The following is a 25,883-nucleotide window of genomic DNA, read 5'->3' on the forward strand; positions in this document are numbered from 1 at the left end:
AGTGGGAGCCCAAAACCTATCTGCAGACTGTATAGTCAGATTTAGCCTCTGGCAGATCCACTCTAACCACAGGCAAGGATCTTGAACAGCTTTTTTTCAGATACAGATCATTGTAATCATGATTATACTGAAAGAATAATACTGAAAGAAGTCCATGTTACACTGAAGGCATTAGACAAAAAACAAGGCTCCAGGAATTGATGGAATACCAATTGAAATATTTCAACAAACTGATGAAGCTGATCAGCAACAAGCTCATGCCAATAAATTTGGAATACAGTTACCTGGACAATTCAGGAATCCATATTTATATCCATTCCAAAGGAAGGTGATCTAACAGAATTATAGATCTATATCATTAATATCACATGCAAGTAAAAATATGCCAAAGATCATTCAAAGGTTGTTGAATTAACTTTGGCATATTTTCTATTCATTTTGTTGAATGAACTTTTGCCATTGAAATTGACATTGAGCTGCTAGTAATTCTGGCCAGATTCAGAAGATGTTTGTCAAGGGATATCATTACTGATATCAGATGGATCTTGGCTGAAAGTGGAGAATACTAGAATGTTGTTTATCTGTATTTTATTGACTATGCAAAAGCCTTCTGCTTTGTGGATCATAATAAACTATGTATAACATTGAGAAGAATGGGAATTCCAGAGCACTTTATTGTCCTGTACATGGATTAAAAGACAATTCAAAAGAACAAGAGAGTACTACAAGGGTCAAAACCAAGAACGATGTGTAGCAGAACTGTGTCCTCTCACATACCTATTCAATCTGTATTCTGAGCAAATAATCCAAGAAGCTGAATGGAATGAAGCAGAAGCAGCATCAGGATTATCACTGCCATTGAGTCAATTCTGACTCATAGTGACCCTGTGGGACAGGGTAGAACTGCCCTATAGGTTTTTGATACTATACCTCTGTATAGGAGTAGAAAGCCTCATCTCTATTCTGCAGATCAGCTGGTTGTTTCCAACTACTGGCCTTAAGGTTAACAGCCCAATTTGTAACCCCCTATGCCACCAGGGCTCCTCAGCATCAGGACTGGAGAAAGGCTTGTTAGCAATTTATTATATGCAATGACACAACTTTGCTTGATAAACATGAAGAGGACTCAAAGTACTTCTGATGAAGATCAAGTATTGCAGCCTTCAATATGGATTACAACTCAATGTAAAGAGAACAAAAATCCTCACAACTGTCCTAATAAGTAACATCATGAAAAACAGAGGAAAGATCAAAGTGCTTACACATTTCAACTTGCTTGGATCTATAATCAATTCTCATGAAAGCAGCAGTCAAGTGATCAAACAAACTTTTTCACTGGGCCAATCTGCAGCACAAGACACCTTAAAAGCATTGAAGACCAAGAATATCACTTTGAAAATTAAAGTTTACCTGACCCAAGCCATGGTACTATCAATTGTCTCATATGTGTGCTGAAAGTGAGGAGGACTTGAAGCACTTGCTGAGGAAGATTGGATTAAAATTCAATGTACACCCAATAAAATGATTAAAATAAATGAAATAAAATTAAATGTAAAGAAAACCCAAATTCTCACAACCAGACCAGTAAGTAACATCATTATAATCAGAGAAAAGATTGATGCTGTCACAGATTTTGTCTTGGATCTATAACCAGTGCTCTTGGAAGCAGTAGTCAAGAGATCCAATAACATATTGCATTAGGTAAATCTGCTACACAGGCTCCTTTAAAGTATTGAAAATCAGAGAGGTTTTCAATAGGTGCGCCTGACCCAAGTCATGGTATTTTCAATGGTCTCATATGTATGTGAAAGTTGGAAGACGAAAAAGAATTGGTACATATAAATTATGGTGTTGGTGAGGAATATTGAAAGTACCATGCATTGCCAAAAGAACAAACAAATCAGCCTTGGAAGAAATACAGAATGTTCTTTGAAATGCCAGAATGCCGAGACTTAATCTCATCTACTTTGGACATGTTGTCAGGAGAGATCAGTCTCTGGAAAAGGACATCATGCTTAATAATGTAGTAGGGCAGTGAAAAAGAGGAGGAACCTTAAACCAGATGGATTAACACATTGGCTCAAACATAAGAACAATTATGAGGATGGCACATGATCGGCTAGTGTTTCATTTTGTTTTACATAGGGTGGCTATGAGTCAAAACTTACTTGACTGCAACTAATAACAACCTAAAAATAAATACATATGAAATTCAAACATTGAATAAGGAAGATGGAAGAAGTGATGCATTTTAATTATTGTGTGGGTGAAAGTACCATGTACTGCAAGAAGAACAAACAAAACTATTTTGAAAGTAGTACAGCCAGAATGCTCCTTAGAAGCAAGGATGGTGAGGCTTTATCTCACATATTTTGGACATCTTTTCAGAAAAGACCAATCTCTGGTAAAGTAGAGTATCAATGAAAAAGAGAAAGATCCCCAATAAGGTGATTAACAGAATGGTTGCAAAAATGGCTCAAACAGCAAAATTGTGAAGATGGTGCAGGACCTGGCAGTGCTTAATTTTGTTGCATATATGGTTGATGACATTGAACAATCACCACTACCTCAAATTAAACTGTAGTCTAACCCTAAATCTATCCTTAAAATTAAATTGAACATTACCTCTAACCTTAGTCCTAGCTCAAGCCCTAGCCCTAGCCCTAAACCAAACTATAAAGTTAAATCTAACTCTAACACTCGCTTCACAATATTATTACCCCTAGCCCTAACCTGAACTCTAACCTAATCTTATCCTAAACCTCATATATCTAAAAACTAATTATAACCCTTATTTTAGTGCTAACTTTAAATTTAACTGTAATATAATTGGCATATAGTGGCATGGGCCCAGATTACAGAGCTCACAGAGCTCAGAAATTAGCACAGTAGTACTATCTGGTTTACCAAAAGCCTATTACCACAACTCAACTGGTACAAAAAGTAGCTTCTTTCATGCAAGAATATACCCAGTCAGGTAGTGTACATCCATTTGGATTTTCTTTACTAATTTGTGGTTGGGAAGAGGGGCAACCTTATTTATTTCAGTCAGATCCATTTGATGGTTACTTTGCTTGGAAAGACACAGCAATGGAAAGAACTATGCGAATGTGAAAACTTTCCTGGAAAAATGATATAATAAAGACCTGAAACATGAAGACAGCATCATACAGCCATGTTGACCCTATAAAACAGCTTTGAAGGACAAATGACAGAAGATAACATAGAAATTCAAATCTTCAATTAAGCTGGATTTAGGAGGCTGACTCTAATGGGAGGTAAGGACTTGTTGGCTGCGATAGCATAATAATGAAATGACTGAACAATCTGGGATTTCATATAATCTAACCACTCTTAACCTATTTAAAGTAGGTTTTGTTTTGCAGACATTTCTTTTATTTTTTTATATAATAATCATTTTATTGGGAGCTCTTATAGCCCTTATAACATTTCATACATTGATCATGTGAAGCATATTTGTACATATGTTGCCATCATCATTACCAAAACATTTTCTACTTGAGCCCTTGGTATAAGCTCCTCTTCTTTCCCCTCCCTCACCGCGTTCATGGCTTTTCAAATTATACAAATCATAATAAATTAACCCCCGAAAAAGAAAACATTACTTTCACCTGAGCACTAACCCTTGCTCTAAAGATAACCCTGGACCTATCCACAACTTTGGCTCTATTGTTGTTTTTGTAAGGTTCTGTAGAGTCAATTTCAACCCATAACAATTCTATGCCAATCATGAACCATACTCATACTCTTCCAATCATTCCTATGTTTGAGTTCATTGCTGCAGCAACTGTGTCAATCTACCTCTTTGAAGTTTTTCCCCCTTTTCAATGACCATCTACTTTTCTAAGCATGATGCCCTTCTTGAGGCATTACTCTTTTCTGATAACATGTCGTAAGTACATGAGATAGTTTTGGTCTTACTTCTCAGACGTATTCTGACTGTTCTCCAAAGACAAATTTGTTTTTGCTTCTAGCATTTCAGGATACATTAAGTAATTTTTTTTGTCAAGACCATACTGTGAATGCATCAATTCTTCTTTGGTTTTCCACATGAAGTGATTAAAAATACTACAGCTCATCAGGTGCATCTTAGTCTCCAAAATTACATCTCTTAAGCACTTTAAAGAAGTCTTTTGCAGCAGACTTGCCCAGTGAAATCCATTGGTATAATTTTTTTGACTGCTATATCCAAGATCATTGAATGTAGTTGCAAGTAAAATGGAATCCTTGACAACTTGAAAACTTTCTCCTCAAATGGACAAAGAAGAAATGAAATGCTCAGTATTTGCAGATGGTATGATCCTATGTATAGAAAACCCAAAAGTCTCCACAAAACGCCTGCTGGAAACAATTAAGGAATTTGGAAAAGTAGCAAGGTTCAAAATTAATAACCAGATGTCATTCAGATTCCTTATGCCAGGCAAGAGAGCTATGAAAAGGACATTTAGAAAACAATACCATTTACAATAATCAAATAAAAGATGAAATACTTGGGAATAAACTTACCCAAAGAAACAAAAGACCCATACAGAGAAAACTAGAGAACATTACTATAAGAAAACAAAAGAGGACCTATATAAATGAAAGAATATTCATGCTCATGGGTAGACAGACTTAATATTTTGACAATGACAAGAGTACCTAAAACAATCTACAGATACAATGAAATACCAACTCAAATCCCAAATGAATTCTTTAAAGTAATGGAAAAACTAATTAACAATTTCATATGGACAGGCAAAAGAACCAGGATAAGCAAAGAACTTCTTAAAAGGAAGAAACATGTAGGAACCCTAGCACTGGCTGACCTAAACAACTGGTACATAGACACAGTAGTCAAAACAGCCTGGTACTGGTACAATGAGACATACATAGACCAATGGATCAGAACAGAAAACTCAAACAAAAATGCATCAGCCTACAGTTAACTAATGTTTGACAAAGGACCTAGAACTATCCAATGGGAGAAAGAGAGGCCTCTTCAACAAATGGTGTTTAACAAACTGGATTTCCATATGCAAAAGAATGAAACAAGACCCATATCTCTCACCATGCACAAAAAATGAGCCCAAGATGATTAAAGACCTAAATGTAAACACCAAAACTCTCAGTATCATCAATGAGGAGGCTAGAACAAACTTAAGGGCCCTATTTCAGGGCATTCATACACTATTAAGACTCCTCATATAATGGAGGAGGCACACACAGCAGAAGATAAGATAGATGACTGGAGCATGCTGAAATTACATCACTTATGTACATCAGAAGACTGCATCAGGAGAATAAAACAAGAGCCCACAGATGGTAAAACAAACTTTACCAATGACACATTAGACAAAGGGCCAATTATAAACATATACAGAACTGAACAACAACTCAAGAAGAAAACAACAAGGGACCGCTCCCTCTTGCTCTCTGTTGATCGGACCAGCATGTGGCTACTTTAGCTAGTTCTCTGCCTCAAATTGTGAGCTACATTACCTGTGGTATAGCCAACCCGTGGATAGTGTTGCTAGAACTTGAGGTTCCTTCAAGACCCACTTTTCCACACTGCTGGTGTGTATATCACTTGAGCTTGAGACTGTGGATCCTGTCATCTTGCATTGCTTGAGTTTGATATCCTCTCTGGGCATGCTTCACTAAGCTCCTGAAATGCTGACTATTGGTGAACCACCCTGCTGTTTGCTGCTTGTGGGCGAACTCTGTCTGCATTGTTCTTTAAAGACTCAACTGTCTGCTTCCTTGACCTTGGATCCAGCAGTCCTCCTGATTTGAAGGTCTAGTATGTTAACTGTTCCATGGAAGTGAGTTGAACTGAGCCCTCTGTACGGCTTTGTGGACTAATTAGTTGTTATATTCCTTCGTGCTATATAAATTTATCAATATATATGTATTCATAAGTATATATATATGTATATATATATATTCTCACAAGTGTCCTGGATTTGTTTCTCTGGAGAACCCTGCCTAACATAGAGAGTTGAAGAAGAGACAGAGGGATGGGCAAATTTGTACATATGTTGCCATCTCATTCTTTTCCAGATATTTACTTTTTATTGTGCTCTTAGTATCAGCTCCTCTTTTTATCCTCTCCCCATTCATGACCCCTTGATAAATTATAAATAATTATTTTCATATCTTACACCAACTGCTATCTCCCTTCCCCCATGGTTTCTGTTGTTCTTCTCCCTGGAAAGGGATTGTGGTTATGCATTCATCATTGAAATCAGTTCCGCCTTCCTCCTCACCTCTCCCCACCTTCCCCCTACCATTCTGGTATCGTTATTCCCATTCTTGTTCCTGGATTCCATGTGTCCTGGGCTCTTATCTTTTATCTGTACCTGTGTACATGCTCCTGTCTAGTCTGGAGTGAGAAGAAGCACTGGGGTGATAATAGTGAGGGGCGAGGAAGCCTCAAGTTACTAGAGGAATATTGTGTGCTTCATCGATGCTTTATTGTGCCCTGGTTTACTCATCCCTTCCCTGTGATCCCAAGGCCTGGTATTTTCTTTTTTTTTTTTCTCTTTGAATTTAAGGCCTGGTATTTTCGATGGCCTCATATGCACATGAAAGTTGGAAAAAGTTGGAAGGTATGCATTTACTACTCCTCTAGAAATGCAATAACTTTTGCACAGGGAACTGTTACCAAGCAATACTGAAAATGAAAACAGTAATGCTATTGGATTTTGAATTTCAATGTATCAGCAGAACACAATGCGGGGGAAGATTAAAATATATTCTAAGTAAGTCAGAGAAAACAGTAAGTGACACTTTCTTCAATGATAGTCCAAAAAAATACAATTAAAAACCTTTTTCTCCCCTATCATGATAGAACTCAAAAACTCCAGGGGCACTCCCACTGTAGTGCTGCTAATACACACCGTGAATGAAAAATCAAGCACAGTTTCTTCCAAAACAGTATTTAAAGCAATGTGAAGTCATGACAGTTATATAACCTCCTGTCAACTTGTGAAGGGGTGGAGTCCAGCCTGTCAATCAGGTCACAGCTTGATGACCTCATTTGGAGGCGAAAAGGAGATAAGTAGTTCACTGGAGGCCAGGCCCATTCGCTGCTTTGTATACCTGTTGACAAACCACATGGAGCTATGCTGATAGAGCCAGAGTCCTGGAGCTGGAGGAGCCAAGTGGAGATTCATGCCAGCGCTGAGATGCTTCCACCACCACTGGATCCACAAGACTTTCTATCCACTGGCCTATGATATTCCTGTCTTGGCATCATTGCATGGCTGGTCTAAAGAGGAATTTGTTGAATAGTATCAGCATATGGGGTAATATCAGACTTATGGACTTGATCTGGACTGAGATGTTTTCTTACTGTATAATTACTCTTTGATATAAGTTCTCTCTTACACATATGAGAATTTGTTTCTTTGATTAACCCAGACTAACACATTATGGTACTTTGGGAGTGGGGTACCAGTGAAACAAATCACGAAGATGTAGAGCGGATGCTTGTTTAACCTCTGTCTTATGGTAGTTTTTCTTCTTTGGTAAGCCAGAGGTCAGATATGTCCATGCAGTTTACTGGATTGTTTTCTGGAAAGAATATGGGAATTTAAAGTTTTGATTTGTAGAAATTACCTTTGGTTAATCCTGTCTGAAATGGTGAAAATGATTGTGATAAATGTGAATCTGATCTCAGGTGACAAAACCGCCTCTTGAATTTCTCAGAGATCATGCTGCTTTGTGAAAATGACTGAAAGAAGGTCAAATGGCTCACAGAAATCCTGACCCTGGCTTGATTCAGTCAAAGGCCTAAGGCCATATTTTGTATCAATGGAATAGTTTAGATAAGGATTAAAATAAGTTAGATAAGGATTGAACTTGACTATTTAAAAAATCATTTTATTAGGGGCTCACACAACTCTATCACAATCCATATATACATCAATTGTATGAAGCACATTTGTGAATTCATTGCCCTCATCATTCTCAAAACATTTGCTCTCCACTTAAGCCCCTGGCATCAGCTTCTTATTTTTCTCCTCCCTCCCCGCACTCCCCTCTCTCATGAACCTTTGATAATTTATAAATTATTAGTTTGTTATATCTTGCACTGTCCGATGTCTACCTTCACCCACTTTTCTGTTGTCTCTCCCCCAGGGAGGAGGTTATATGTAATAGGTTCCCCCTTTCCAACCCACCTTCCCTTCACCTCCTGGTATCGTCACTTGTACCACTGGTCCTGAAGGGATCAATCTCCCTGGATTCCCTGTGTTTCCAGTTCCTATCTGTACCAGTGTACATGCTCTGGTCTAGCCATATTTGTAAGGTAGAATTGGGGTCATGATAGTGGGGGGTGGTGGAAAGAAGCTATGAACAAGAGGAAAGTTGTATGTTTCATCGTTGCTACATTGCACACTGACTGGCTCATCTCCTCCCCGCAACCATTCCTTAAGGGGATGTCCAGTTGCCTACAGATGGGTTTTGGGTCTCCACTCCGCACTCCCCTCATTCACAGTGATATCACATTTTGTTCTGATGATGCCTGATACTTGATCCCTTTGACACCTCGTGATCCCACAGGCTGGTGTGCTTCTTCCACGTGGGCTTTGTTGCTTCTGAGCTAGATGACTGCTTGGTTACCTTCAAGCTTTTAAGACCCCAGACAGTATATCTTTTGATAGCCAGGCACCACCAGCTTTGTTCACCACATTTACTTATTCACCCGCTTTGTCTTCAGCGATTGTGTCGGGAAGGTGGGCATCACAGAATGCTAGTTTAATAGAACAAAGTATTCTTGGATGGAGGGAGTACTTGAGTGGAGGCCCAATGTCCACCTGCTACCTTAATACTAAACCTATGAATATGCACATAGATCTATTTCCCCATCCTCATAAATATATTTACATATGTACATGGCTTTATTTACACCTCTACAAATGCCCTTTGCCTCCTAACTCTTTCCTCTATTTCTTTGGACTTTCCTGTTGTCTGACTATCATGCTCAGCCTTCATTTGGGTTTCAGTAATTCCTCTTGGTTATATTACCCTTGATCACTCCCTCCCAGGTCTCCTACACCCTCCTCACCACTAATTTGGCTCATTTGTTGTTTCCTTGTCCCTGGGTTTGTTAACACCTTTCCCCTTACCTCCCCCTCTCCCATGCCCCCCAAGAACTGTCGGTCCCATTGTTTTCTCCTCCAGATTGTTCATTCAACCTATCTTATTTAGACAGACCTGCAGAGATAATAACATGCACACATACAAGACAGAGCAAAATGAAGTAACAAAATAAAACAAAACAACAACAACACCCACAAACCAATGACAAAAAAAAAAACAAGAAAGAAAAGCTTGTAGTGAGTTCAAGGACTGTTTGTTGGCTTTTAGGAGTGGCTTTCAGTTGAGTCTGTTGGGGATCAAAGCCCTGAACCTAAGTCTATTTTTGGTATTCCCTGGGGACTTCGTTGCTCTGTTCCTCTTGCTGTTCTCTTGCATGCCCTTAGTGTACTGCCTCGGTGTGGTGGGATCAGATCGGGTGGAATTCCCATACGTTTCTAGGGTTGTCCCCTGTAGGCCTATGGGTCAGTGAAGGATGTTATGTCTCGTAGTTGGGCCAGCTACGTGGTCTTCTCTGTAGATTGGCTGCTCTGAGCGGGAATATCATCTTCAAGGCTTGGTGGGCCAAACTTGACTATTTTAAGAATTGAATTTAGGGGAAAAATTGAGTTTAGGGTCTCATTCTATTTTGTTTATACTGCTTTCTTCTGTTTATAATTGTTGATATAATGATTGATAGAAATTATTATAGGGAAGCCTGAAAATAGAGAGCTTGTAAGCTGACTTGTCTTCAACCATTAAAATTGGATAGTCAAATGGGTTTAGGCCACACCTGTACAGAGGCTCTGAAAAGATAATCCCCACCCAGTGTCTTGAGTGCTCAGGACATTCAAAGGTGCAGAGAGTTGCCTAGTGGGCTGTTGGCAGATTAAAGGAAAACAAGGAATTCTTTGGATTTTTGAATTTTGAACTAGTGGTTTTTGTCAGAAGCTGGAAACAATCTGAATCCATGAAGAACACTCCTCTCTAGGATTGAATGTTAAAGGGAGCCTATGGTGGCCTGAAATGCTTGCTAGGTGACTACTTGGATACACTTGTTGAGTAGAAGTTGGAGAAAAGCAGCAGTATAGAGATACGGATTGAGTCTGGCCACTGACACCTTGGACCTGGTTTACAGGAACTAGAGGAGTAGATGAGGGCAGGTTGACTGGATTAAAGTTCATGACCTAGCACAAGGGGACTAGAGTTATAGAGAATTTGTGATGGACCTATGGTTTAAAGGCAAGGTGACCAATCAGCACTCTATTTAAGCTAAGTGAGACAGCCCATATTGAGTTGACCAGACCAGACCAGATGAAGAGAAGATGTTTGAGCCTGTGAACTGCTGCATATTGCTGTTCACTTTATGGATGGCTTGTCCTGATTTAACTTTGCTTATGGATGCAGACTTCACAATGTTCTTAGAATGAAGATTTTTCACATCAAAAACTATGATTATCTCCTCAGAGTACTGGGTTGATATAACTGGGCAGTATAGAAATGGGATACCCAAAACAGGGTGGATAAAGGCATGATGGCTGGCTTCCAAACTTTCATAGGTGGGGGAATATATTCATAGGACTATGTTGTTGGTATTCACTTAGCTTTAATTGTTAGGAATAGAATATTGTTGTGTTGTTCACTCATAGAATATTATGTTTAAATGAGGCTTTGGTACATAATGAGTAGCATGCATTTTAGTTTTAGCCTGTTAGGTACAGATATGATTTTATTATTTTTTTAAAATTATGAATGCCTAAAGAGTTGTATTAAAGTGTCAAGTTGACAAGGGGTGCTCTGTGGCAGTTATGTAATCTTCTGTCAACTTGTGAAAGGGTGGAGTCTAGCCTGTCAATCAGGTTGCAGCTTGATGACCTCATTTGGAGGGCCAAAGAAGATAATAGCCCACTGAGGTTCAGACACACTCTCTGTTCTTTTTATATTCCTGTTGACAAGTCACATGGAGCTACACTGATAGAGCCAGAGTCCTGGAACTGGAGGAGCCATGTGGAGACCCACACCAGTGCTGAGATGCTTCCACCAACACTAGATCCACATGCCTTTCCATCCGCTTGCCCATGATCTTGCATTTAGCATCATTGCATGGCTATTTGAGTCTAAAGAGGAATTTATGGACTAATATCAACATATGGGGTAATATTAGACTTATGGATTTTATCTGGAATGGGCTGTAATATTTTCTTACTATATAATTGCTTTTTGATATAGTTCTTTCTTTTTTTTAATTTTAAAAATTTATTAGGGGCTCATACAATTCTTATCACAGTTCATACATATACATACATCAATTGTATAAAGCACATCTGTACAGTCCCTGCCCTAATCATTTTTTTCTCCTCTTTTCTTTTTTTACATTTTATTAGGGACCCATACAACTCTTATCACCATCCATACATATACATACATCAATTGTATAAAGCACATCCATACATTCCCTGCTCCAATCATTCTCAAAGCATTTGCTCTCCACTTAAGCCCCTTGCATCAGGTCCTCTTTTTTTTTTCCCCTCCCTCCCCTTCCCCCCCTTCCTCATGTGCCCTTGGTAATTTATACCTCGTTATTTTGTCATATCTTGCCCTATCCGGAGTCTCCCTTCCCACCTTCTCTGCTGTCCCTCTCCCAGGGAAGAGGTCACATGTGGATCCTTGTAATCAGTTCCCCCCTTCCAACCCACTCACCCTCCACTCTCCCAGCATCGCCCCTCACACCCTTGGTCCTGAAGGTATCATCCACCCTGGATTCCCTGTACCTCCAGCCCTCATATGTACCAGTGTACAGCCTCTGCCCTATCCAGTCCTGCAAGGTAGAATTCGGATCATGGTAGTTGAGGGGAGGAAGCATCCAGGATCTGGGGGAAAGCTGTGTTCTTCATCGGTACTACCTTGCACCCTAATTAACCCATCTCCTCTCCTAAACCCCTCTATGAGGGGATCTCCATTGGCCGACACTTGGGCCTTGGGTCTCCACTCTGCACTTCCCCCTTCATTTAATATGGTATATATATACATATACACATATATACACACACTTATATCGTTGTTTTTTTTTTTTGCATGATGCCTTATACCTGGTCCCTTGGCACCTCGTGATCGCACTGGCCGGTGTGCTTCTTCCATGTGGGCGTTTTTGCTTCTGAGCTAGATGGCCGCTTGTTCACCTTCAAGCCTTTAAGACCCCAGACACTATCTCTTTTGATAGCCGGGCACCATCAGCTTTCTTCACCACATTTGCTTATGCACCCATTTGTCTTCAGCGATCCTATCATGGAGGTGTGCAGTCAATGATATGATTTTTTGTTCTTTGATGCCTGGTAACTGATTCCCTTGGGACCACTCGATCACACAGGCTGGTGTGTTCTTCCATGTGGACTTTGTTGCTTCTGAGCTAGATGGCCGCTTGTTTATCTTCAAGCCTTTAAGACCCCAGTCACTATCTCTTTTGATAGCCGGGCACCATCAGCTTTCTTCAGCACATTTACTTGTTCACGATATAGTTCTTTCTTACACATATATGAGTGTCTATGAATTTGTTTCTCGAGTCAATCCGTATCAACACAGAAATAAAACCTTGCAAAAGTTAAAAGTAGGTGGTGGAATTAAATGATGGTTAAAAATGGGGTCTCTCACAGGGAATCTAGGGTGGATGATACCTTCAGGACCAAGGGTGTGAGGGGCAATGCTGGGAGAGTGGAGGGTGAGTGGGTTGGAAAGGGGGAACTGATTACAAGGATCCACATGTGACCTCTTCCCTGGGAGAGGGACAGCAGAGAAGGGGGGGAGGGGAGACTCCGGATAGGGCAAGATATGACAAAATAACGATGTATAAATTACCAAGGGCACATGAGGGAAGGGGGAGAGGGGAGGGAGGGGAAAAAAAAAGAGGACCTGATGCAAGGGGCTTAAGTGGAGAGCAAATGCTTTGAGAATGATTGGGGCGGGGAATGTATGGATGTGCTTTATACAATTGATGTATGTATATGTATGGACTGTGATAAGAGTTGTATGAGCCCCTAATAAATTGTTTTTTAAAAATGGGGTCTCTTGTGAATTCAACACTGCATTAGATTACGAGCATTTTTCATGGATTGTGATAATTTAACAAAAGCATTTTTAGTCCTAACATCTGTCTCCTCAAAAAAGCAAAGATAGATAGCTAACATAATTTTAGATTACACTCTATCAACACTGATTAACTTAGTGTGAAAACAAATGTGGGATAAATAAAATTGTACTTGCAAATGATTCACTTATTAGAGGAGGATTGGTGGGTGGGTGATTCAGGAGGGTGCCTGAACTTCAGGTTCTAACCTTTAGCCTGTTTAGTCACTCAATCAGATATTTTGGTCCTGCAATTTTGCAGCATATTAGACTTTTTGTTCTCATTCACTAAAGGCAAAACATAATCTGTAAAACTAATGCAGAAGATAATAAGCAAGCATTATAACAACAGGTGGTAAGAGCCCTGGTGGCATAGTGGTTACATATTGAGGTGCTAACTGCAAGGTCAGCAGTTTGAAATGACCAATGGCTCTGCGGGAGAAAGGCCACACTTTTTATTCCCATAGAGTTGCAGTCTTGGAAACCCACATGGGCAGTCTTACTCTGTCTTAGAGGGTCACTGAGTTGGCATCAATTCAAAGGTAGTTAGTTTTGATAAAAACAGGTAGTAAATGTATGAAAGGCTTACGTTGACAATTGTTAAGCAACTTCAGAAGCAACAGAAATCCAAACAGCATCCAATTGAGAGAAGATAGATAGCATGCAGGTTGAGAGAGAATTAAAAAGCACAGCAGGAAACAATGGGAGCAGTAGGAATTCGGGGGGGGGGGGGTTTGACAAGGACAGGGAAAACAGCCTGACCACATAGCTGTATTAGTTAGGAATAGAATTTTTTTGTTTTGTTCCCTTATAGAATATCATATTTAAATGGGGCTGAAACATTTTCAGTTGTACACATTTTTGTTTTATCTTGTTAGGCACAAATTTGATTTTATTATTGTTCTGCTAAAATTTTCGTATGGCTAAAGAGTTGTATAAAGTGTCAAGTTGACAAGGTCTAGTTTGTGGTAGTTGTGTAATTTACTATAAACTTGAAAATATACAGAAGTGTAGGCGTGGTGTTCCACCTATCATCCAGGTCACAGCCTGATGAGGGCTCATGGAACCTCCCCCCATCTCACGTCAACTCTGACTTGATCTTCCTGCTTGCTGATCTTGAGTGCTGCTGGAGTTTTCTTCCTGCTTGCTTGCTTGCTGATCTTGAGTCCTGCTGGAGTCCTGCAATATTTTCCACTAACATTGAATCCACACATCTTTGTACCCACCAGCTTGTGAAATTTCTGCATTCTACATCATTGTATGTGACTGTGCAAGTCTGAAGAAGTTATAGACTTGAGTTGGACTGGGCTGGGCTGTTTCCTTGATAGACAATTACTTCTTAATATAAAACTCTATCTTATACATATATGAGTGTTTTGGACAGGGTTCTCTAGAGAGCCAAACCAGATTGCTAGTAATTATATATAAATATATTTATAAAGATAGATATATAATTCAAGAAATAAACCGTTAAATAATATACAGATAGATAATACAAGAAATTAACAGTTAAATTATAAAGCAGTGAGACACTAGCAGTCCCTCAAGTTTTGAGAGCTGCCAGTTGCCAGTTTCCTTCTGTAGAGAGAGCTGGGCTATATATACCCAGGCAGCAAACAGCAAGGCAGGTCCCCAACTGTCATCAACTGTCAGTCCCCAGTTCCAGAGATGAACATTCCAATCGTGTGGGCTTAAAGGGACCTCACCTTACAGCAACACAGTCCATAGGCTAGGCATCCCACAGGTAGTGTACCCCTTTAAACTGAGGCACAGAACAACCAAGGTGAGGCTCACGGAGCCATTTATCCCTCTGCCCTTCAGTTAGTCCTACTTGTGTTTATCGGCCAGGCTGGCACAATAAACTATAGCAATGAGTGTCACTGGATTTGTTTCTCTGATCAACCCAGCCTAACACACACACTAAGAACCAACGCTCCTTGCCAATGGTTAAAGAGACCTTCCACCTAATTCACATACACACACACAATAAAATCAAATGCTTATAATCCTTACTTATTAGAGAGATGCAAATCAAAACAATAATGAGAAATCAGCTCACCCCAGTATTAATACCAAGGTTTGTAAAAGAAAACAAATGCTGGAGAAGTGTGGAGAGACTGAAGCCCATCAGCTTATACATTGCTGGTGGGCTTGTAAAATGGAACAACCATGGAACAGTATAGTGCATTCTTAAAAAGTTGGAAATAGAAAATACTACATGATCTAGTTATACCAAGAGTAATATAGCTTATATGGTGGAGTCCTGGTGGCATATTTGTTAAGAGTTGGATTGCCAATTTGCAAGACCAGCCATTCAAAACCATGTCATTTCACAGGAGGAAGATGAAGTGTTTTTACTCCCCAAAAGAGTTACAGTCTTGGAAACCCATAGAGGCAATTCTACCATGTCCTATAGGCCTGCTATAAGGTCATTTTGAATCATAATCATTTGATGACAGTAAATTTTTGAGTTTGAGAGGAAAAGGCCTGTAACATGTACATCCAGGTTAATCACAGCACTATTCACTATAGCAAAAAGATGAAAATAACCTTACTGCCCATTAATGGATCTATGAACAATAAACTTTGCTACACAAACACAATGGAATACGATGTAAAATTATAGAATAATGATAAATTTGTGAAATACTTCATAATATTAGGGGACATAATGATATATGAAATAAGTCAATCACAAAAAGACAAAGATTGTATCAGACCACTATCATAAAAAGGTCAAGAAAAGGTTTTCACACTTAAAAAAAACCTCAAAGAAAACATTGTCTGGAGGGGAAGGCCTAAACTATTAAATAGAGGCTAGATACACATTAACTTTGAGGAAGCACAATAAGAGAGAAGTGAGAAAAGATAATGAAGGTAAGGGAAGATGCTGGGAGAAGTACAAGAGCTAAGGTGATCATTTAAAAACTGTTACATACACAATCTTGCAATAACATTAATCTACAAGTGATGCATACTTTATACAAGTAAGCTAAACAGGTGTAAGAAGAATATATAAATAGTTTTGTATATATATGACAGAAAATATTTTAATTTATTTTACATATGCTGCAAACATATCTATGAATACAGTAACACATACAGGGGGAAAATTATGAAGGCTTCTTAAGTTGCAAAAACTTTGTTGTTAGGCCTGATGGTTCAGGACCATAGTCTTGGGGGATATCAAGGTCAATTGGCATAGCATAATTAAAAAAGAACGGAGGTCTTAAAACTTTAAGAGCAGTCATTTTAGATGCAACTCTTCCTCACTTTCTGTCTGGAGCAAATAAGAGTGAAGAAAATAAAAGATGTGTAGAAAATTTGTCCAATGAATGCAGCAAACTTTGGCCTTCATGATCCTGAGAACATAAGAACTAGATGGTGTCCAAATACCACTACCACTTTGCTGAATGGAATCACATTAGAAAAACCTGGGAAAAGTGGGAGAAAAATGTAGAACAAATTTTTAAAAAAACAAACACAACTAAATTGGATAGAGACTGGAGAATTCCTCAGGCTATGGCCATTGAGTAAACTCCTCAGAATTTGGACTAAACTCACTTCCAATCTTCAGGCAAACTGTAAACAGTTCTATCAGGCAAACTGTGAATAATCTTCAGGCAAACTGAAAACAGTTCTATCAGGGGAACAATAATGCTATGGTTATATGCACACCACCTGAGAATAATCAACTATTTGAGATCAAAAGGACAGCATTTACACAAGAACAAAATTCAGGAAGTTTAAGAAAGAAGGTAGAATGGAAACAGAAGTCACAGAGATGAAGTGGGATAAGTGATTGTGGGGACTGCAACCAATGACAAACAAAAGTGTATGAATTGTTGAATGGAAAACAGATTTTCATTGTAAGTCTTTAACAATTCACAATTGAAAAGTTAGTAAATTCAACATGGATTCTAGACCCATGTTAATATTCTGCTATTAAGGAGGAGTAGAACCAATTCACTAACTGCAAGTAAGAGAGAAAAATAGAAGGCTTATTAGAAAGTATCCTAAGATGGAAAATTGACAACACAGACTGTCCTGTTTAATATCAGAATACATGGAGATTATATGCTTCTTATTTTGGAATTCACACTTTGGGTTAGTCATATACAGATGTTTTACATTACCTCATTTATTTCAGGATAATCATGGGAAACAATTACTGACCCTGAACAAACTGATGGAACAATAAATTCCTAGAGGTCGAAGCATGTCTCTGTTAACTAACTCTGTTGAACACTATAATTAGGCTAATACAAGGGAACTCTCAGAGTTACTTTCCAGACCTTCCAGAAACATTTACATCTGATTTGCCTCTGAGCAATGTAGCAAGTTAAAAAAATTCCAATGAGATTTTAGATTCTGGTTGTGTTAGTATGGGTAGACTAGAGAAACAAATTCATAGACACTCATATGTGTAAAAGAAAGAGTTTTAAATAAAGAGTAATGGTACATTAGGAAAACATCCCAGTCCCATCCAGATCAAGTTCATAAGTCCAATATTAGCCCATAAGTCCAGGACCACTGTGTAAATTCCTCTTCAGACTCATGCAACACATGCAATGATGCTGACTGCAGGAAGATCACAGGGTAGTAGGTGGACAAATCTTGTGGATCCATTGGCAGTGGAAGCATCTTAGCACTGGCATGGGTCTCCACATGTCTCCTCCAACTCTAAGGCTCTGACTGCCTTCAGCATAATTCCATGTGACTTGTCAACAGGAATGTCTCACAGGGAGAAAGTGCGTGCCCTGCCTCCAGTGAGCTATTTATCTCCTTAGTGCCTCCAAATGAGGTAATCAAGCTGCAACTTGATTGACAGGCTAAGCTCCACCCCTTCACTCTTAATAGTCTCAAATTGATAACAGATTATGTGACTACCACAATTAGTCATTTCAGTTTTTCCTTATTGATATTTTTGTGGACTTTATTATGTTACCACAATTCAAATATTTTAGCATGTTTATAATTACCCCATTAATAAGTTGCTGAAAATATAAAAACAGGAGCCCTGGTTAGTACTTTAGTAGTGTGTTACGCAGGGTTGTCTAGAGAAACAAAACCAGGACACTTAAGATTATACATATAGATAGATAGATAGATTTATACAGCAAGAAGGAATATAACAGCTAATTAGTCTACATAGTAGTATAGAGGGCTCAGTTCAACTCACTTCCATGGAAGAGTTAATATACTGGATTTTCTTCAACTCATGAGGGTTTCCAGGGCCAAAATCAAGTAAACAGACAGCTGAGTCTTCTCTTGGACCATGCAGACAGAGTCTTTCCCCAGGCAGCAAATAGTCGGGTGGATCACCAACAGTCAGGAAATCAGGAGCTTAGTGAAGCAGAACTGGATGGGATATTGAACTCAAGTAATGCAGAATGATAGGATCCTCCAGCCTCAAGCTCAAGTGATACATGCACCAGAAGTATAGTGAAGCAGGTCTCAAAGTAACCTCAAGCTCTAGCGACAGGATGCACTTGTTGACTGTCTCACAGGTAGTGTACCTCATAAGTTGAGGCAGAGAACTAGCTAAAGCAGCCACAAGCTGGTCTATCACCATAGAGCAAGCAAGAGAGAGGCAGGCCTTGTCGAGCCTTTTATCTCTTTGTCTTCCAATCAAACTGTGACCTTATTAATCCCACATGTTCCTATTGGCCAGATTGGCACAATAAACCTACATATCACACTGGTCAAGGAAGAGATGGTTTAAATTAGACTGTGTTTACTAAAATGAATTTGTTTAATAACATTAAGTAATTTGGGGCTACAGAAAGACTTTAAAATGGGAACTAAAGCTGTGCTTTAAGGCTGCCCTGGCAGCATAGTGGTTTTTATGTTGGGCTGCTAACTTGAAGGTTGGAAATTCAAAACCATTCAGCCCATCTGGAGAAAAAAGAGGCTTTCTACTTCTGTTAGGTTTGGGGGATGGTTTCCCCTGATTCTTGCTTCTCAACACTGAAAGAAATCATATAGCAGAAGCACTCTTGTAAGTCCAAGTAAGTTTTATGAGGAAAAAGGAAGTTTTAAGTAATACAGTCTCAAATAGTACACAGGTTCTCTGGAAAGCATGCAAAGCCACACTGGGGACACAGAGAGAGATCTAGACTGAAAATGACCACTTCTGGGGAGAATGAAAAAATCACATGGAATGTGGTCAAAAAGGAGGGACCTTGGATTCCAAAAAGGAGTACCTGCTCTGATTTTGCTTTTTATCCCTTCCTACCTCCACTCCGGGGGAGCTTGGTTGAGGCTACTGGCTTTTATTAGTGGCTTCCATTAGGCCCATGTATGATGTAGTGTTTCTAGATTCTAATGCACATGACAGGTGACTTTAGTCTGCACATACCAAGCTTTAGGGCTTCCCCATAAGCTTGATTTATTTTAAACCCTTTTATTTGTGACATAGCCAGCTAATTTTTGTGTAGCATAGGCATTTAGTGGAGACAACCCCTTTTCACATAATCTTCCTGTCTGTCACTTCCAGTTTCAGAAACCCACAAGAGCAGTTTTCTTTATCCTATAGGATCATCTTGAGTCAAAATTGACTTGGTGGCAGTGAGTTTATAGGTTATTGTTCTGTTTGCCAAAAATTGTTTTAGGCAAGGGACAAAATTCAGACTACAGTCAGAGAAAAGGCGTGGACAAGAGAGAGTTTATTGAAGGGGATACTTTGGAAAAGATGTCCAAAGGCCCTTCAAACTCACTGCCATTGAATTGATGCTGACTCATGGTGACCATATAGGACAGGTAGAACTGCTATCTGTTTCTGAGACTAAATAGTTACAGGAGTAGAAAATCTTTCTCCTACAGAGCTGGTGGTTTTAAACTGCAGACCCTATGGATCTCAGCCTCTCATAACCACTATGGCACAAGGGATCCAAAAAGCTTTTAGCTGGTCCAAAAGGCCTGGTAGAATGGAGAGCTGAAACTTTTATTATGCTAATAGAAGATGTCCCACCATAGACTGGCTTTCTGGTGAGTCTTCTGTTTATTGGTCCTTTGTAGTATACCTCCTCTTTCTAGGTGTATGAATCTCTGTACCCCTCCACCGCAGACTTCATTCTGTGCCTTTGTTCTCCACACTCCCAAACCCAAGAGTTGATTCAGTCCTTGGGGGGCAATTGAACATCCTGTCTTTCTGCACTCATCCTTTTCACTATCTCTGGTCTCTTCCATTGATGAAAAAAATGTTATATTTCTGCTCTTCTCCTTCCTTTGTGCTGGAGAGGTATATGGGGGAAACTGATCTCCCCCTCTCTTTTTGTGTTCTGATTTCTTCCAGATTTCTGCCACCATCACCTCTCCTCCCATTGGCCCTGTCTAGCTAACACATTCATTAGGCTGAGTTTTGGAAGTAGGTTGTCTCTGGATGGGCTCAAACCACAGATCTTTTTGTCATTAGCTGAGTGCTAAGCTATTGGCACGGGCCCAAATCCAATACCATGCCCACTGCCATGTAGTTCATTCAGAATCAATGCAACCTCACAGGGTAGAGTAGAACAGCATCATAAGGTTTCCAAGACTGTAAATCTTTATCGCATCATATTACAAGATTGACTGTTCTAATCAATTCCTCTGCCAAAGATGAGACTATTTCCTCCCTTAAAGATTTACAGCCTCAGAAATCCTAGAGAGCAGTTCTACTCAGTTCTATAGGGTAGCTCTAAGTCTGCTCTATTATTGTTAGATAGTTTTTTATTAAAAATTATTTAGAGAAATATTAGTTTCACTTTACAATTAAATAAAGAGAGACAAGGGCAGGGACGTTACCCGTTGACTTCACTATGGGCTACAGCCAGTTTGGCTGATATCTAGCGCCAGGACTGTGCAGCGTCTTGCTCCCTCTGCGCATGTGTATCCCCGCCTTTCCCGTTTCCCTCTCTCTTCTCCGCCCCCTCCGCTTCTCCTTCTCAGGCCTCGGGTTCTTCTTGGGAAATAAACCTCCGCATCCGTGTCCACTCGGTTTGAGAGGGCAGGTGAGTAATAGACGCTAGATAGGGCCGCTGGTGTCTGGTATGGGGAGCAGGCAGAAGGGGTTACTGTCCGGAGTTAGGAGGAGCCCTAGACCTCCAAGCCAGCTCCCCAAAGCCTGCGACGCCATCAGGGGTTAAGGGGTGTGGCGGAAGGAAGCTTCTCTGTTACTGGGGCCGGGCTGGCGTGCTAGCACAAAAATATGGGAAGGATCCGCACGTGTCCAGCTCTTCCACCAGCGCCGGGTGCCGGGCATCCTTGTGGGCCCCAAGCGGGGCGTGCGCGTGCGTACACCGTGGGTCAGTCGAATGGAGGTGGACTACACTGGAGAGTTTGTGGACGTTGTGAATACGAGACGTGTGCGTGATGTATGTACTGGAACCGCTGGAAGGGGCGGAGCTGAGATAGGGCTAGAATGCGCTTATCAGAGTACCGGACAAAACAAAACAAAAACAAAACGTTTTACACTGTCATCGAGTCAATGCCGACTCATAACGAGTAGAAAGCCACCCCCCCTCCCCGCGCCCCGCCGTCTTTTTATCCTTTGGAACTGCTGGAATCACATCCCGACACACAGCCACTACACGACCAGGGCTCCTCTAAGCACAGCCAGAGGAAATGAATTATTCAGGCTGGGTAACTCTTTTGATATCTGTAATATCCGGGATATTAGATATCTGGGATATCAGGAATACTTGCTGCTTTGGGTGGTTCGGACCATTTACATTTTGGTAGCTGCTTTTGTATGTCATTATAGTCTTGTGGGAGGGTCCTGTGGAACTAGGACACTATAACTATAGAGCATCGTTTTACCCTGAAACACAAGGGGTTATTCATTATAAGTCAGAATAGACTACATGGCAACTGTTACTGGTAGACTCAGGATCAATATTAGGCAAGCATTTATTGAGCATCCATCATCCATAAGCTTAGATATCTGCATCACCAATTCTTTTTGAGCATATGCTACTTTGCATTTCACTTCCTACACAATCGGGACATTGCCCAGAATTGAATTGACATGTTTATTCATCCATCCATCCTTTCAAGCTAATAGTACCCAATTTTGAACTGCAGAATCTAATTGCCTTCAGCTGCTTTGTATGAATCATAACTAGGCAGGGAAAACATAAAAAGGTTTAACTTCTGAACTACATTTTCACAGTGTCTTGGGAGAACAGGCAACACGGACAGGGTGTAGTCTTGAAAGGATAAAATGCCCTTATTATAGTTATACACACAATTCCAACTGCTACACTTTCCTCCAGGAAAACTGCAGGCTTAATGCCTCTGGTGCATGTGAAACAATGAAGACATTCTGAAGCTCTGTTTTCAAAGTACAAGCACAAAATTCATGCTTGCTTGGAAATGTCACCATGAAAGTGGGAGCCTGAGGAAGTGCTCCAGAGATCACACAGATTCAGCTTTTACTTGCACTGTATAGGGTTGCTAAGAGTTGGAATTGACTAAATGACATTGAGTTTGGTTTTAGGAGAAGCTTGCAGGAAGAAAGCATTTTGCTAGACACTTCTTAAACCCAATGGCTATTTGACTCTAGCTGACTTAAAGTTTGAAAAATCAGATATATTGAGTAAATGGTTCAGAGGCCATATCTGACCTCCTCTGGCTACCCAAGGGAGGAGGATTCATCCCGATATCTACCCAAGGCCGATTGCCACAGGCAAAGGTCAGGCGTGCCTGTACCCTGCACCCTTCTTTTACCCTTTTCTGACACCAACCATCCCTATCACACCACACTACTTTTCTGCTGGATTTGATTACTCATTGCAGTGACCACACAGAACTTATAGACAGTGATGGTGATTAAGAGAGTTTATTAGGTTGGCCGACAGGTTACCACATGCCAGGATCAGAAAACATTAAGGATACAGTCTGTGGTCTACAGCATCACTTCTCAGCCAGCAGCTAAGTCTATCTGTGGTCTCTCTTGTCTTTTGCTTCTGCAGACCAGGAAACCTATCCAATGCTTAACTCAAGTTTCCACACTGCCCCTCTGCTTTGTCTCATAATTTCTTTGTTTCAGCCTCTGGTCTTGGTGACACATAGCATCTGCTACCTCTGCTACTTCAGCCAGGGATTTCTAATATGCTTCTGGATTAGGAGTTGTGGCACTTTTTCCTTGATCATGTCAGTAATTCTCTTTTTCATGTGGAGGGGTGACTTTTGACCTTCAGCCTACCATAACTCTAAGGAAACAAAGGGTAGTGACTTGGTTTACACTTTGTAATGAGATGGGGATTCAGAATATACCCTACTTCAGTTTTTCCATTAGCAATACAAAGAACTCCCAAAATAGGATTATAACCACAGGCGTAGAAGCTAGGATTTATAATACATCATAAAAGGGATTATGATTAGCCGGTCCATATTAATTAGCCACATCTCATACATAAATTATGTGCATGAATTTACTCACATTTTAAACAGAAGAGTGGTGAAGGAGATGGAGTAGCTGGCTACCAAAACCCTTTCCTGACTGTAACATTCCTAGATCTCAAGTTAGTGTTTATTATATATTAATATATTGTTATATTTAATTGGGGCACAGTATTCAGAAGCCACCCATGATGGGAGACCTAGGACACATTTAAGAATAGAGAGGCAAGCTAGAGCAGCTCAAGGCAATTTGAGTAGTAGGCAGATTTCACAGGATATGTCACCTCTTTGGAAATGTTGTGAGGGCATTGTTCAGGATGAAAGGCTGGTAACAGCCCCAGCTATGGAAATTATGTCATCACCCTTCTATAGTTAAACCACCCTGTCTCCCCGTATCCACCCACACATACCCCTCATTCTCTCTTTACTCTGAGGAAGTGACCTGCTCTCGGATGCTGAGGTTCTTACTACAGAATAGTAGTGTAGCATACCTTTTATACTTAGTTATTTCTTTATTTTTTTATGTTATTGAAAAAATTTTTTTAGTATCAATCGACTGATTCAGATCACACAGTGCAGAACCAAAATTGGAAGTCTGGTTTGTTATTACTGAGTCATGGCTGTACGTTTTGCTATTGTTAGATCAAAGTTACTTTATTAAAATAATTTATTGCCTATGTAGAACCCCACCCAAAAAATTCTGTTGAAAAATCAAAAGCAAGTTGGAGTGAATATTTAAGAAAATATTTCTTTTGGTCTAAGCATTTCCATCCTATTTTTCAGATTTTTGTTGGATTGTCAGACCTCAAAGGATCAATGGTATGAATAGGTAAATAGATAAATACATTATAATTTTATTATTTTTCATCTACCTGTATGGAAAAGCTATAATGTTATTTCCTTAGATTACTGTTTTTTATTCAGCTCATCCTATCCCATTTAAAAATTTTCTGTGTTACTAAACCTAAAATTGGTAGTATGTGTTAATAAGAAACAAATGTTTACTTTCACTCAGTGAAAAATGCCATGTCTAAGGTCAGCAAGTAATCACTCATGAACATATCTTGGATATAGTGTTATGCAGGCATTTGAATCCATGATTTCCAAGGAAAGCCAGATCTCTTTAATGTTTTCTTTTCTTCCATCCCAGCACCAAGAAGAGCAGAGAATGAACAAATCTCAGGTGAGATTTTTTGTTTATTCCCAATATATTTTAAAATAGATTTTTTGAAGTTGATAATGATTAACATTTTAAATGGAGAAGTAGAAGCTGGCAAAAACTATCATTAAGGGAACTATAGGTATGGTAAACAAAAATCAAGGGAAAGATCGAAGTTGCCTAGGATTTCGTGCTTGAATTTGCAATGGAAGCAGCATTTGGGAGATCAAACGACACTTCCTATTGAGTAAATTTGCTGCACAGACCTCTTAAAAGTGTTCAAAAGCAAGGATATTACTTTGAGTACTAAGGTTCACCTGACCCAAGCCTGACCCATCATATATTTTAGTCACCTCATGAAAGTTGGACATTGAATGAAGAAGACCCAAGAAGAATCAAATGTATTTGAATTATGGTGCTGGAGTAGAATATTGAAAGTACCAAGGGCTGTCAAAAGAACAAACAAATTTGTCTTGGAAAAGCATAACCAGAATGTTCTTTAGAGGCAAGAATGGTGAGACTTTGTCTGAAATACTGTGAGCATGTTGTCAAAAGAGACTGGTCCCTGGAGAAGGACATTATGCTTGGTAAAGTAGAGGGCCAGTGAAAAAGAGGAAATCTCTTGACAAGTTGGATCGACACAGTGGTTGCAACAATGGGTTCAAACATAAGAATAATTATGAGGGTGGTGCAGGATCAGGCTGTGTTTCATTCTGTTATACATAGGGTCACTGTGAGTTGGAAGCAACTCTGTGGTACCTGACAACAATAACAAAATAAAAACTAACTGCCATTGAGTTGATTCCGACTGGTAGAAACTCTGTAGGACAGTAGAACATCCCCCTGTGGGTTTCCAAGACTGTAAATTATTATGGAAGTAAAATGCCTCATCTGTCTTTTGCGGGGAGGCTGGTGGTTTTGAACTGAAGACCTTTGGTTAGTAGCCAAATGTATAGCACTATGCCACCAGGCCTCCTTCATATCTATAGTAGTAAATCAGAAGCAGAGAAAGTAGCAAAATTAAATCCAGGGATTTTAATTTTATAGTTATCAAAATTGTGATAAATGTTTCTCTGAACTTTCTAACAATAATCCTGAAATAAATGCAATATATTCATTTTGTGTTGTATACTAAGAA

The 25,883-nt window shown here is 39.7% G+C and overlaps 1 protein-coding gene and 1 pseudogene across 2 annotated transcripts in view; both read left to right on the forward strand.

The window, feature by feature from the left end:
• Positions 1-233: 233 nt before the first annotated feature.
• On the forward strand, positions 234-3,307 carry LOC142446045 (proteasome subunit alpha type-2 pseudogene; annotated as a pseudogene).
• A 17,779-nt stretch (positions 3,308-21,086) lies between these two features.
• The window catches only part of ZNF248 (zinc finger protein 248), an 85,287-nt gene continuing 80,490 nt past the window's right edge, over positions 21,087-25,883 (forward strand). For both annotated transcript variants that reach the window (XM_075546787.1, XM_075546789.1), the window contains exons 1-3: positions 21,087-21,194; positions 24,370-24,415; positions 24,737-24,769. In XM_075546787.1, the coding sequence (XP_075402902.1) occupies positions 24,755-24,769 (15 nt within the window). In that variant the 5' untranslated portion in view covers positions 21,087-21,194; positions 24,370-24,415; positions 24,737-24,754. The remainder of the gene's footprint in view (positions 21,195-24,369; positions 24,416-24,736; positions 24,770-25,883) is intronic.

The sequence above is a fragment of the Tenrec ecaudatus genome, chromosome 4 (genome assembly GCF_050624435.1).
Source record: "Tenrec ecaudatus isolate mTenEca1 chromosome 4, mTenEca1.hap1, whole genome shotgun sequence".
Taxonomy (NCBI): domain Eukaryota; kingdom Metazoa; phylum Chordata; class Mammalia; order Afrosoricida; family Tenrecidae; genus Tenrec; species Tenrec ecaudatus.